Source organism: Sus scrofa, chromosome 5 (assembly GCF_054392235.1).
Source record: "Sus scrofa isolate SSC_HxYL_T2T_F1_AM1 chromosome 5, Sscrofa_HxYL_maternal_Yorkshire_Landrace_v2.0, whole genome shotgun sequence".
NCBI lineage: Eukaryota > Metazoa > Chordata > Mammalia > Artiodactyla > Suidae > Sus > Sus scrofa.
The window spans coordinates 67,941,081-67,953,752 of NC_139387.1; the positions used below are offsets into that span (position 1 = coordinate 67,941,081).

Consider the following 12,672-nt stretch of genomic DNA (forward strand, 5'->3'; position numbering starts at 1 on the left):
AGAATCCTGGAAAAAATAAACTCCTCTCATGTGGCAAAGAGAAGAATAGGAGATATGCAGCTGCCAACTGTCTATTGCAGTGAAAAACCTTCCTGGGTAGGCACTGTGCAATTCCTTGCACTGGCTTTTCAGAGAAAATCTATCCTCTGTAGCTCCTGGCTCCACCTTCTGGATGTTCCTTGTTATGCCTCTTGGCTACATCTGAAGTGGCTGTTGGAGAGGATACTCTACTGAAGAAGGTACAGATTTCAAGCTATATCCTGATAATACACATTTGGAAACCAGAAAGTCATTTAAATATCACAGATTTTATTAAGTCACACTCATGGTTTATTTGACAAACACAATTACTGCAAAAATTTGCTTCCACTCCATTCCATATTCCACATAAAGATGTCCACAAAGATTTGTCTTATCCAAAAAGTAAATGTCTTCCTCAATTAATTAACTGAAAAACTAATTAGCTACTTATTTTGTGACTCATCCATTTTAATGGCAGCTACTTAGAAGGCATCCCAATCAATGGAATTAATGTTAGAAGCTTACCCTCTTGGTCTGGACTTTGCTATCAGGAATAATCACTGCATTTGAGAAGTCTTAATGGGCCTTTATTAGGGATTTTTCTTCAATTTCATTTATTATTATTTCAGACCTAAGAGCTATGAGATTTTACAACTTTATGGAAACCAGTTTCTGAACTCTTTCTTCCTTTTGTATTTGCCAGTCAATCAGTTCATTTATTTCTCATTTGGTCATATAATACCTTCATAAATGCTTTGGATAACAATCCTGGCATTCCATTTTTTGTTCTTATCAACCACTTCCAGTAAGGTCATGAACTTGATAACATGGCCTGACTCAGTTATTGAAGGTAACATTTTATTTATTTATTTATTATTTTGACAAAAAAATTTTGTGTAATGATTTTCATTTTTTCATTAAAGCTGGTTTACAGTGTTCTGTCAATTTTCTACTTAACAGCAAGGTGATCCAGTCACACATACATGTATACAATCTTGACAAAAAATTTTTTAATTAAAGTATCCTTGGAGTTGCCATGTGGCACAGCGGAAATGAATCTTACTAGGAACCGTGAGGTTGTGGGTTCGATCCTTGGCCTTGCTCAGTGGGTTAATGATCTGGTGTTGCTGTGAGCTGTGGTGTAGCTTGCAGACGTGGCTTGGATCTGGCGTTGCTGTGGCTATGGTGTAGGCCGGCAGCTCTAGCTCCAATTGGACCCCTAGCCTGGGAACCTCCATATGCCACGGGTGCAGCCCTAAAAAGCAAAAAAAAAAAAAAAAAAAAAAAAGGATCCTTGATGTACAATGTTGTGCCAGTTTCTGCTGTATCTATTCTCATATAGGTTGTCACAGAGTATTGCAATAATGCAAATGGCATTGTTTTGTTCTTTTTACGACTGAGTAGTATTCCATTATATATGTACCACATCTTGATCCATTCATCTCTTGATAGACATTTAGGTTGTTACCATGTCTTTGCTTTGTCATAGTGCTCCTGTGAACATAGGGGTGCATGTATCTTTTTGAATTGTAGTTTTGTTCAGATATATGCCAAGGAGTGGGATTGCTGGATCATATGGTATTTCTCTACTTAGTTTTCTGAGAAATACTGTTTTCCATAGTGGTTGTACCAATTTACATTCTTACCAACAGTGAAGGAGAGTTCCCTTTTCTCCATACCCTCTCCAGCATTTGTTATTTGCAGATTTATTAATGATGGCCATTCTGACTGGTGTGAAGTGGTACATCATAGTAGTTTTGATTTGCCTATCTGTAATACTTAGTGAAGTTGAGCATTTCTTCATGTACCTACTGTTTATCTATATATCTTCTTTGGAGAAATGTCTATTTAGGTCTTTTCATTTTTCATTTGGATTGTTTTTTTGCTGTTGAGTTGTATGAGTTGTTTGTGTATTTTGGAGATTAAGCCCTTGTCAGTTGCATCATTTGCAACTATTTTCTCCCATTCTACAGGTTGTCTTTTCAGGTTTTTTACGGTTTCCTTTGCTGTGCAAAAGCTTGTAAGTTTGATTAGGTCCTATTTGTTTATTTTTATTTCTATTGTGTTGGGACTGGTAAACTGTATGGAATCAGTCAAGACTGGGACCATCTCATTAGCTCATTTCATCCTTATCAGCTTGGCTATGGCCAGAATTATTCAACTGTAGGTAACACACTTGGATTCATTTATAATGGGGTTATCTACACATCTATATGCCCCTGGCAAACTAACAAAAGTAGTTACAATTTTTGGGCACCTAGTGAGTCTCTTAACTACCTGGTTTGTCACCTGCTTAAGCATTTTCTACTTCTTTAAGATTGCCAGTTTAACTCACATTTTTTTCATCTGGCTGAAGTGGAGAATGAGCAGAGTGGTTCTTGTGCTTTTCCTGGGCTTTTGTTCTTATTGCCTGTTAACTTCTTTTTTTTTTTTTTTTTTTTTTTTTGTCTTTTTGCTATTTCTTTGGGCCACTCTCGCGGCATATGGAGGTTCCCAGGCTAGGGGTCCAATCGGAGCTGTAGCCACTGGCCTACGCCAGAGCCACAGCAACACAGGATCCGAGCCTTGTCTGCAACCTACACCACAGCTCACGGCAACGCCAGATCCTTAACCCACTGAGCAAGGGCAGGGACCGAACCCGCAACCTCATGGTTCCTAGTTGGATTCGTTAACCACTGCGCCACGACGGGAACTCCCCTGTTAACTTCTTAATGCAAGATGCTCTTGGTGAGTTATGGCTGAGTAACCTGAAAGAAACATGACTTTGCATTTAGATGGAAGTAAAATTTTCTGTCTCAAAAGCCTTACTTTTCTTCCTTTTTTTAGGGCTGCACCCACGGCATATGGAAGTTCCCAGGCTAGGGGTAGAATCAGAGCTGCAGATGCTGGCCTATACCATAGCTACACCAACATGGGATCTGAGTCATGTCTGTAACCTATATAGCTCATGGCAATGCCAGATCCCCGACCCGCTGAGGAAGGCCAGGGATTGAACCTGCATCCTCATGGAAGCTAGTCAGATTCGTTTCTGCTGTGCCAAAATGGGAGATCCCAAAAGCCATATTTTTCTTAGCTTGACCTGTATAATCCCTTTTTTCTCTCCTCAGCCTCTTAGCTGCTTTTATTTGTTTCTTTGGTGAAACATACCAGTTGAATTTGCAACTCAATCTGAATGGCTTGAGGGACTCTGGCACAGAGGCCCATACAAGGGTCATGGAAATGATGATAACCTTCTCCTCCTCTTCATAATTTATTTTTGTCCCACTTGAGCGGTACGTTGGATCTTTCTTCAGGTACAGAGGTATCGGGTTATGATATTTTTCAGGTGATTTCAACTGTCTTTCCCTTGGGCCGCTTGTATATTATGATTTTTGGAAACAGCAATCTGAGACAGATTGCCTTGAGACTACTGTTGAATATTGATATATTCTCTCTGAGAAAAGCAAAATCTTTAGTTTCATGTACAGAATTCTTTAAAGTTATTTTAACTTTCTGTATTCTATGGGAAAATACCCATAGAAGACTTTATAGGTTCCTTTTCAATTTCAGCATTTCTTTCACTGGGTCCTTTTAGGTATCATTAAAAAGTGCTGAAGTTTCCTTTGCAGTATGCCATGAACTAATATATTTTATCAAAGTGTTTTGACATAATATTTGATTAAAGAAATATTCCTGCATAATAACACTTACTAGTAACCAAGAGTATCTGAGAGTTGAAGAAGAAAGATTATAAGAATATATGATGGGATATTAATATAGATACTATATAATGAATATGAATAAATGTATATGAAATCACACTCATAGAAAGGAAAAAGAATAAACTGAAATTGAATTTGAAATTAGAATAGGAAAAGGATTATAAAATGTTATGTCTAATGATATTTTATACAAATATAAAAGTATAAAAATTAGTGTGACATTACAAACTTTGGAAAAACTATGCGCAATGGAAATTTCCCACACCACTCATAGGATTATAAAGCACATTAGTGTATATGGGATGGATGGTCAGCAGGGACTTGTTGTATAGCATAGAGAACTCTATCCAATATTCTACAATAACCTATATGGGAAAAGAATCTGAAAAATAATGGCTATGTAGATGTGTATAACTGAATCAATTTGTTGTACAGCAGAAATTATCACAACATTGTAAGTCAACTATACTTCAATAAGACTTTAAAAAATGAAAAAAAAAAAAAAAAGAACGAAAGAAAGGAAAGGCCCTCAATAGTGTTTGGGCCATTAGAGATTGTATTATGTTCCCAAAACAGATATGTTGAAGCCTACAGTCTCCACTATAGACTGAATATCTGTGTCTGTCCAAAATTCATATGTTGAAATCCTAACCCTCAATTGATTGTATTGTCTCCTAAATTGTTATGAGACAATTTAGTTATGAGGGTGGATCCTTTGTAAATGGGATTAGTGCCCTTATAAAAAGACTACCAGGAGTTCCTTGGTGACCTAGTGGTTAAGGATTTGGCATTGTTACCTCTGTGGCTCAGGTCATGTAGCATGAGTTTGATCCCTGATCTAGGAACTTCTGCATGCTACAAGCATGACCAAATAAATATATGAATAATAATAATAATAATAAGACACCAGAAAACACTCTCACCTCTTCTACCACATGAAGACACAGAAGGCACCATCTGTGAACCAGGAATCTGGCCCTCGCCAGACTACAGGATAAGCTGGCACCTTGATTTTTGGACTATTCAGCCTCCAGATGGTGAGAAGCCACCCAAACAATAGTATTCTACTATAGCCATCCAAACATACTAAGACATCTCAGTACCGCAGAATGTGACATTATTAGGAGATCCCTTTCTTCATAGAGGTAATTAAGTGAGAATGGAATCATGAGAGTAGACCCTAATCCAATATGATTGGTGTCCTTACAAAAAGGGGAAATTTGAGCAGACACATGCAGAGGGAGAGCTGTGTGAGAATATGAGGGGAAAAACCATATGAAAACTGGAGTTACACTGCCACAAGCCAAAGACTGTCTGGGGCCCCAGAAGCTGGGGGAGATGCCTGGATAGATCTTTCCCTAGCACCTTTGGAGGGAGCAGAGCCGTGCCAACACCTTGATCTCAGACTCTACCCTCCAGAACTATAAAAGAATAAATGCCTATTGTTCTAATCCACCAACAAAATCAACCAACCAAACAAAAAACAAAACAAAAAGTAGTACGACTGCTTTGGCCAGTAACATAACACTATTTGATTAAGGTGAAGATGAATATTCTAAGACCTACGATTTTATACTTTAGAGAATCTTTGTACCTGTGCACCAGGATTTGTATACAGGAATGTTCATCACTATTGTTCCTAACAGCTAGAAATGGGATATCATCTGAATTTCCATCACTGATAAAATAAATATAATAGAATACTGGCATAATATAATATTATACAGCAATGAAAATGAATAAACTAGAGCTACATGATTTCAATAAAATCTGTATAATAAAATTAATAAATTAGAGCTATATAGATAATCATGCACATAAAATTTTAGAGGAAATATCAAGATTAAAAAATTCAATAGGAGTTTCTGTTGTGGCTCAGTAGGTTAAGAACCTGATATTGTCCCAGTGAGGATGTGAGTTTGATCCCTGGCTTCACTCAGTGTGTTAAGTATCTGGTGTTGCTGCAAGCTGCATCGTAGGTCACAAATGTAGCTCAGATCCCATGTTGTCATGCTTATGGTTTAGGCCACAGCCACAGCTCTGATTCGACTCCTAGCCTGGGAACTTCCATATGCTGTAGGTGTGGATTAAAAATAAATAAATAAATAAATAAATAAAAATTCAGTAAAATTCCCATCCTATTAAGTTAAAAAATAGGTAAACTATATAGTTTTTGAAATTCATTATGTTAGTGGTAAAGCTCAGAAGTGAAACAAATTAGTGATTATTGCAACAATTGGGGTAGTTGGAAGAGTGGATAGGGAAGAGAAATGGTATCAATAGAAAGGAATATATGGAGAATGTATAGATACTGGCAAAATTCTATTTTTGACTAAAATGTAAAATGATAATTATAAAAATATTAGTTATAAATTTTTGGATTACTATGCCTTGTGTTTTCTTATATTCTGTATGTGTTATGTTTAACAATAATGAAAATGTTCAGAAAGCAGAAAAAAGAAAGGCAATTAAGAAAAATAATATTAAGCTGGAACAACACACATATTCTGAGATACCACTGTAATTAGATTTCTTACTGAATAAAGAGGAATGCAAGATTTTAGTATGAAATCCAAGTTAAATTAAAAAACTATTTTATTTTTTTAATTAAAGTGTAGTTGATTTAAAATCTTGTGCCCATTTCTGCTGTACAGCAAAGTGACCCTTGATTTTAGACCAGTGGGACCCATTTCAGGCTTCTGACATCTAGAACTATATAACAACAAATTTGTGTTATTTAAACTACTTAGTTTGTGATAATTTGTTAGAGCAGCAATAGGAAATTAATACATGTTTTTATACAGAATACACTGAATCACCATTATAAATTATTATATCTATCCAAGATAAATCGCATTTATGCATTATCCAAAAATTTGTTTTCTGTTCTTTATATAAACTTTTTATGAAAAGGACAGGTTAAATTCCAGAATATTTACCTGTTCATCTACTACAATTAGTTGGCAGATCAAGTCAGTCAGACTGAGTATATTTACCATGTTCATGACTTTCTTCAGTTCTATACATTGAATCAACTGTATGACTGGTAATACAAGTTGACTGTACTGCTATGACAGAAATTAATCTGAAGATTTGGTTATATTCTTCAATTTCAAACAACTTATTACAGAATCTCTAATCTCACTAGTTGTGGCCCCTTAACCATGCTAACATCCAGTCAACACCAAGAAATTCAACAATTGGTAATCCAACTTTTAAAGGAACTGTGCAAGGAGCGATAAAGGTGAAGATAGGTAACCAGCTGTGAGAATTATGAGCAAAATATGACTGAGAATTGGAGAGTGGCTCAATTTCAAAACACAGACACTATCTATCCCTTCAGAAAACAAGAAGAATAATGAACTTGGCCATTCAGAATCACAGAAGCAATCAGCCCCAAACTTTCCATGTTCAGACACTCTAAAACTCAGAGATCCACCTCTGTTTTCCACTGCTTTCTTCTCTTGCCAACCATGAAAACTCTTCCTTCAATTACACTAACCTAAATAGTGTGAAAGAAATATTGGACACTTAGGAACATGGTCACATTAAATACATTGTACATGGAGAGGGAAAAGGCAAGAAAAACCATCATGAGGCCTTTGTCCTACCTCAAGAATGTAATAGGAGTTACTAGACATTTTAACTAGGTCAACCAGAGTGGAAAGGTAGAGTGGGAAAGAATAACTAATTTAGATTGTGGTTTCTCTTCTCCTAATGAACATTTATATTTATTTCCTTCCTTTCTTCCTTCCTCCTTCCCTCCCTATCTTCTTTCTTTTCTTTTCTTCTCTTCTCTTTTCTTTTTTGCCACAACATGCAGTGGCTTTATGTGGGATCTCAGACCCCAGAGCAGGGATTGAACCTGGGCCATAGTGGTGAAAGAACCAAGTCCTAACCACTAGACCACCAGGGAAATCCAAAAATTTATATTTAAATCATAGATACAAAATCCTTTCCCTAAAAACAAGACATCAGCACCAACAATTGTACTAAGCAATTACTCTTTTTTTTTTTTTTGTCTTTTTGCTATTTCTTGGGCCGCTCCTGCGGCATATGGAGGTTCCCAGGCTAGGGGTCTAATCGGAGCCGTGGCCGCCAGCCTACGCTAGAGCCACAGCAACTCGGGATCCGAGCCGCGTCTGCAACCTACACCACAGTTCACGGCAACGCCGGATCGTTAACCCACTGAGCAAGGGCAGGGACCGAACCCGCAACCTCATGGTTCCTAGTCGGATTCGTTAACCACTGCGCCACGACGGGAACTCCTAAGCAATTACTCTTAACCTCTGTGCATTTGTTCTGAAATTGCTTATCTCTTCTAGAGATTTTTATGTTTCACAGTGAATTCTAGCTTTGATTTTTAAAAATTAAATTGCATCAGGATCCTCTTGAAAAGACATATGATCATTTTTCTAGGTTTTGGTAACTTTCTCTGGTTTTGCCTCAAGTGAGAAAATCCACATGTAAGCCTTTGTATCATGAGCTATACTGTCAGGTTTTCCTTGTCCTTTGTGAGTTTGAGATTAATTCAGGGAAAGCTGGTATTTGGATCCAGTGACCTAAACCTTATGGAAAAAAGAAATTGCAAATCCGTGCAAGTTGTTCTTACACACATGTGCATGATAATCAAATGGAGTTCAGCATTTCAATCATTACCACTCTAGATAACACTATAGAGTGCTTGTATTAGCACAAGTCTTTGATAGAAAAAACAACTTTTTTTTTTCTTTTTTTGCTTTTTAGGGCCACACCCACAGCATATGGAAGTTCCTAGGCTAGGGCTTGAATCAGAGCTACAGCTAACCCTAACCCCAGCCTATGCCACAGACAGAGTAACGCAGGATCTGAGTGCATCTGCGACCTACACCATAGCTCACAGCAATGCCGGATCCTTAACTCACTGAGCAAGGCCAGGTATTGAACTTTCATCCTCATGGATCCTAGTCAGGTTCGTTAACCTCTGAGCCATGAAAGGAACTCCCTAAACAACAACTTTTATACGCTAATATAGATTTTTTTTTTTTTTTTTTTTTTTGGCCCACCACATGTCTGAAGGAATTCTAGTTTAAAACTCTTCTGTAAAGCATCACATACGTGCCACGCTGTACAAGATATGGAACAAAGCAGAACAAATTATTAACTGTATCCTTAGAGATTAGGATATCTCTTTCTTCAGGTATTTCCGTTTTTTGGGGGAATCTGTTCCTGATGATAGAATTAGGAAAATTCATGATAGGAATCTTGGGGAATTGTTTGACAGTCCTTATAAACTGCATTGGTTGGCTCAAATATCAGATTGCCTTGGGTGACTTTATCCTACAGCATTTATCTCCAGAATTAGATGTATTTAAACTATGTGTGAATTTTTTTATAATCAAAATTAGTTTATACTGTTTTTTATATTATTTCTATATTCTGGTGTTAAAATAGAAAAATAAAAAACCCATCACACTATTTTCCTTTGTACATGGAATACTTATTTGACTCTTATTTTTCATTTCAAAAATATCTGTTGGAGTTCTGGTTGTGGCTCAGTGGGTTAAGAACCCACATACATGAGGATGAGGGTTCAATCCCTGGCCTCTCAGTGGGTTAAGGATCCTGTGTTGCTGCAAGTTGCCACAAGCTATGGCACAGATCTCAAATGCAGCTCCAATAGGAGTAAAGTTGTAAAACAATATGTCTTTATTTGCATTCTGGCAAATGAGAATTCATCTTTCACCTCAACATCAGTCATGAAGTAATCCATTCCTTGGCAAGGACACAGAGTGTCTGAAGAGGAATCTGTTTGAGCTATTAGTGAATACCAGTGTTTTTTGTAAAGACAGCATGGAACTCTTCCATTAGTTTATCCTGGTGCTTTCCTGCTTGCCATCCGATCACAGAATTTAAAAGAAACAAGGACTTCATGCACATTCAGAAATCAGCTGTACAAAGAATTGAAAGTCAGAGTACTAAAGGAGTCACAACAGTGATATCACACTTGAATTTTTTATTTTATTTTATTTTTTATTTATTTTTTATTTTTTGGATTTTTTTTTTTAACATGAAAACTTTAACACTGAGTTTTTCCATCATAGTAATAACAGAGTTTGTCCTCGGAAATTTTGCCAATGGTTTCATAGCACTGGTGAACTGTATTGACTGGGCCAAGAGAAAAAAGATCTCTTCAGCTGATGGAATTCTCACTGCTCTGGTGGTCTCCAGAATTGGTTTGCTCTGGATTATATTAATAAATTGGTATTTAACTGTGCTTAATCCAGCTTTATGTAGTTTAAAAGTGAGAATTATTGTTCATATTGCCTGGGCAATAAGCAACCATTATAACATCTGGCTTGCTACTAGCCTCAGCATATTTTATTTGTTCAAGATAGCCAATTTCTCCAGCCTAGTTTTTCTTCATCTAAAGTGGAGAGTTAAGCATGTACTTTTCATGATACTTCTGGGAGCTTCGTTCTTCTTGGCTTTTCAAGTTGCAGTGGTGAGCTTAAAAGACAGTATCCAGAGAAATGAATATGGAGGAAACATCACTCAGAAAACCAAATTGAGGGACATTTTACAGCTTTCACATGTGACTCTGATCACTCTAGCAAATCTCATACCCTTTACTATGTCCTTGATATCTTTTCTGCTGCTAATCTTTTCCCTGTGGAAACATCTCAAGAAGATGAAGTGCAATGGCAAAGGATCCCAAAATCCCAGCACCAAGGTCCATATAAAAGCCATGCAAACTGTGATCTCCTTTCTTTTGCTACTTGCCATTTACTTCCTGACTTTAATTAGTTCTGTTTGGAGTTCCAAGAGACAGCAGAATGAACAGGTCCTCGTGCTTTTGCAGGCCTTTGGAATCCTCCAGCCTTCAGTCCACTCATTTATACTGATTTGGGCAAACAGGAAGTTAACAAAAGCCTTTCTGCCCTTTCTGTGGCCACTGAGGTGCTGGCTGAAAGAAAGGAAATAAGGGGCCATCTTGTGTCTTCCAGTGAAAAATAAACTGATAGTGATTTTAACATTTTATAACTTCTACTTGTTTTATAATGTGCATATAATTGAGTAATTTCCAAAGGTTAACTGAGAAAAGTCTTTAACCTAAGCTTATCACAAAATGAGTATACATGTATATTTATATATTTATGAAAAATTAAAGATGGTAAGATCACTAAACCGTTAACCAATATTTTTCAGGTAAGCAATCTAGTTTTACAAAATATTGTGTGGAATTCATTAGAATTATGAAGCAATGTGTTTTTCACATACGTATTTCGTTATCATCGTCCAAATGAAGAGTTTATGATCTATATGTAGTTTAAAAGTGAGAAATAATAGATGATCTCAGGAAATTATTACTATTTCTCACTCTAATGAGTACCATAGCATGTTTAGATTTTTTTGTGAAGATGCCAATCTTTTGGATGGTAATGATATTCAATTCTAAACCCCACATCAAGGGTATATATTTGGGATAGATGTTGTTCCTTCATGAATTCTTACAGAGAATAATTAGAGCTCTTGCTAGGAAAACATGCCCAAAATAAAATTAAAGAATAACAATCATATTTAGAATAAATATTTAAATATGTGTACAATCAACTGTACTGAGGAATAGTAGATTTTTATAAGTAAGCAAAAAGATAAGAAAAAATCAAGTTCTACGATAAGGATGAGAAAGAAAATAACAGTCATGACTCATTTTCAATATTGCCGTATTTCCACATGCAGTTAGGAAAATAATTTCTTACAGTTTTTTAAAAAAGGGGCCTATTTTGAGTTGAGATCTGATGTCAGATCTCAGTTTTCTATAAAACCAGCTTTGGGCCCCTGAATTCCTATTCATCTCCTCCCTCTTGCTATCTAGAAATTTCTTTTAAACTTCAGAGAAGATGACTCAGATCTTCACTATCTTAAAAATACATCTAATGCAAAAATAGTAAGAAGATATAGTGCATAACTCAATGATCTTTCTGCATGTATTAAAGTGCTATCTATGATGTTTGTGTAATAATTATAAAGATGTCTTTAAGAACTTTTATTATAATCTTGTGGAAAATGATGAAATAGAAAGTGTGTGGACATTATTATTGATGACAGTTTTCATTATAAGGAAGAAATGTATAACTTTGTTCAAGAACTCAATTTACATATCTATATTAATCTGTAGTATTGTGAAATTTACATATCTATATTAATCTGTAGTATTGTGAAATTTACATATCTATATTAATCTGTAGTATTGTGAAATTTTGTTCAAGAACTCAATTTACATATCTATATTAATCTGTAGTATTGTGAAATTTTAACAACGTTATCTAAACCTGAAAATGAATCATTTCCACATATGCTTTATTCATTGTTTTTAGTCATTTGTCTGCCCCAGCAGAGTATAAGTACTATAATCATGTTTATCCTGCTTCCTGCTGACTTTGCAGAGCATAAAAGCTAGTCGATGGAAGAGTTCGTCCAAATGATATTCTAAACACTAAATGGACAAAAAAAAAAAAAAAAAAAAAAGGCTGGAAACCAATGATATTGCAACTCATCACAATCTCTGCAGGTGACATGGATTCCCTCCTTCTGTTTCTTCACCTTTCAAATGTCTCTACACAAATCTACACAGTCTCAGTTCCAATTTCTGCATTAGACTGGGTAGACAAACTGCTGTGACGAATAGGCTCCAAAGCATAAAGTGACTCAAACACTGTGTACATGTAACTTTGCTTGTGGGAAAGTACTGATATGTCTGAGGAGCCTTCTGCAAGCAGTTATCCAGGAAATCAGGTTGATCAGAAGTATACCATTTTCAACATGTTGCTTTCAAGATTGCTTGGAATCATCTCCATTCAAGACAGCTGGGAGAAAAAGACATAGGGAGGAGTGTGTATGGGGAGACTTTTGGGGATGCGCCTAAATATGATGCACATAATTTTCACTTATATGACACTGTTAAGAT

The 12,672-nt window shown here is 36.1% G+C and overlaps 1 protein-coding gene across 1 annotated transcript; it reads left to right on the forward strand.

Moving 5' to 3' along the window:
* The first annotated feature begins 7,791 nt into the window (after positions 1 to 7,791).
* LOC100154902 (taste receptor type 2 member 20-like) lies at positions 7,792 to 12,344 on the forward strand. The gene is made up of 2 exons (XM_084957861.1): positions 7,792 to 11,882; positions 12,007 to 12,344. Exon 1 carries the CDS (start codon positions 9,634 to 9,636, stop codon positions 10,684 to 10,686), a length of 1,053 nt encoding a protein of 350 aa, XP_084813987.1. The 5' UTR covers positions 7,792 to 9,633; the 3' UTR covers positions 10,687 to 11,882; positions 12,007 to 12,344.
* Positions 12,345 to 12,672: the final 328 nt, after the last annotated feature.

What these genes read in the sequence shown, in the direction of transcription:
- LOC100154902 (XM_084957861.1), top strand. Translation starts at nt 9,634, where the DNA reads ATGCACATTCAGAAATCAGCTGTACAAAGAATTGAAAGTCAGAGTACT.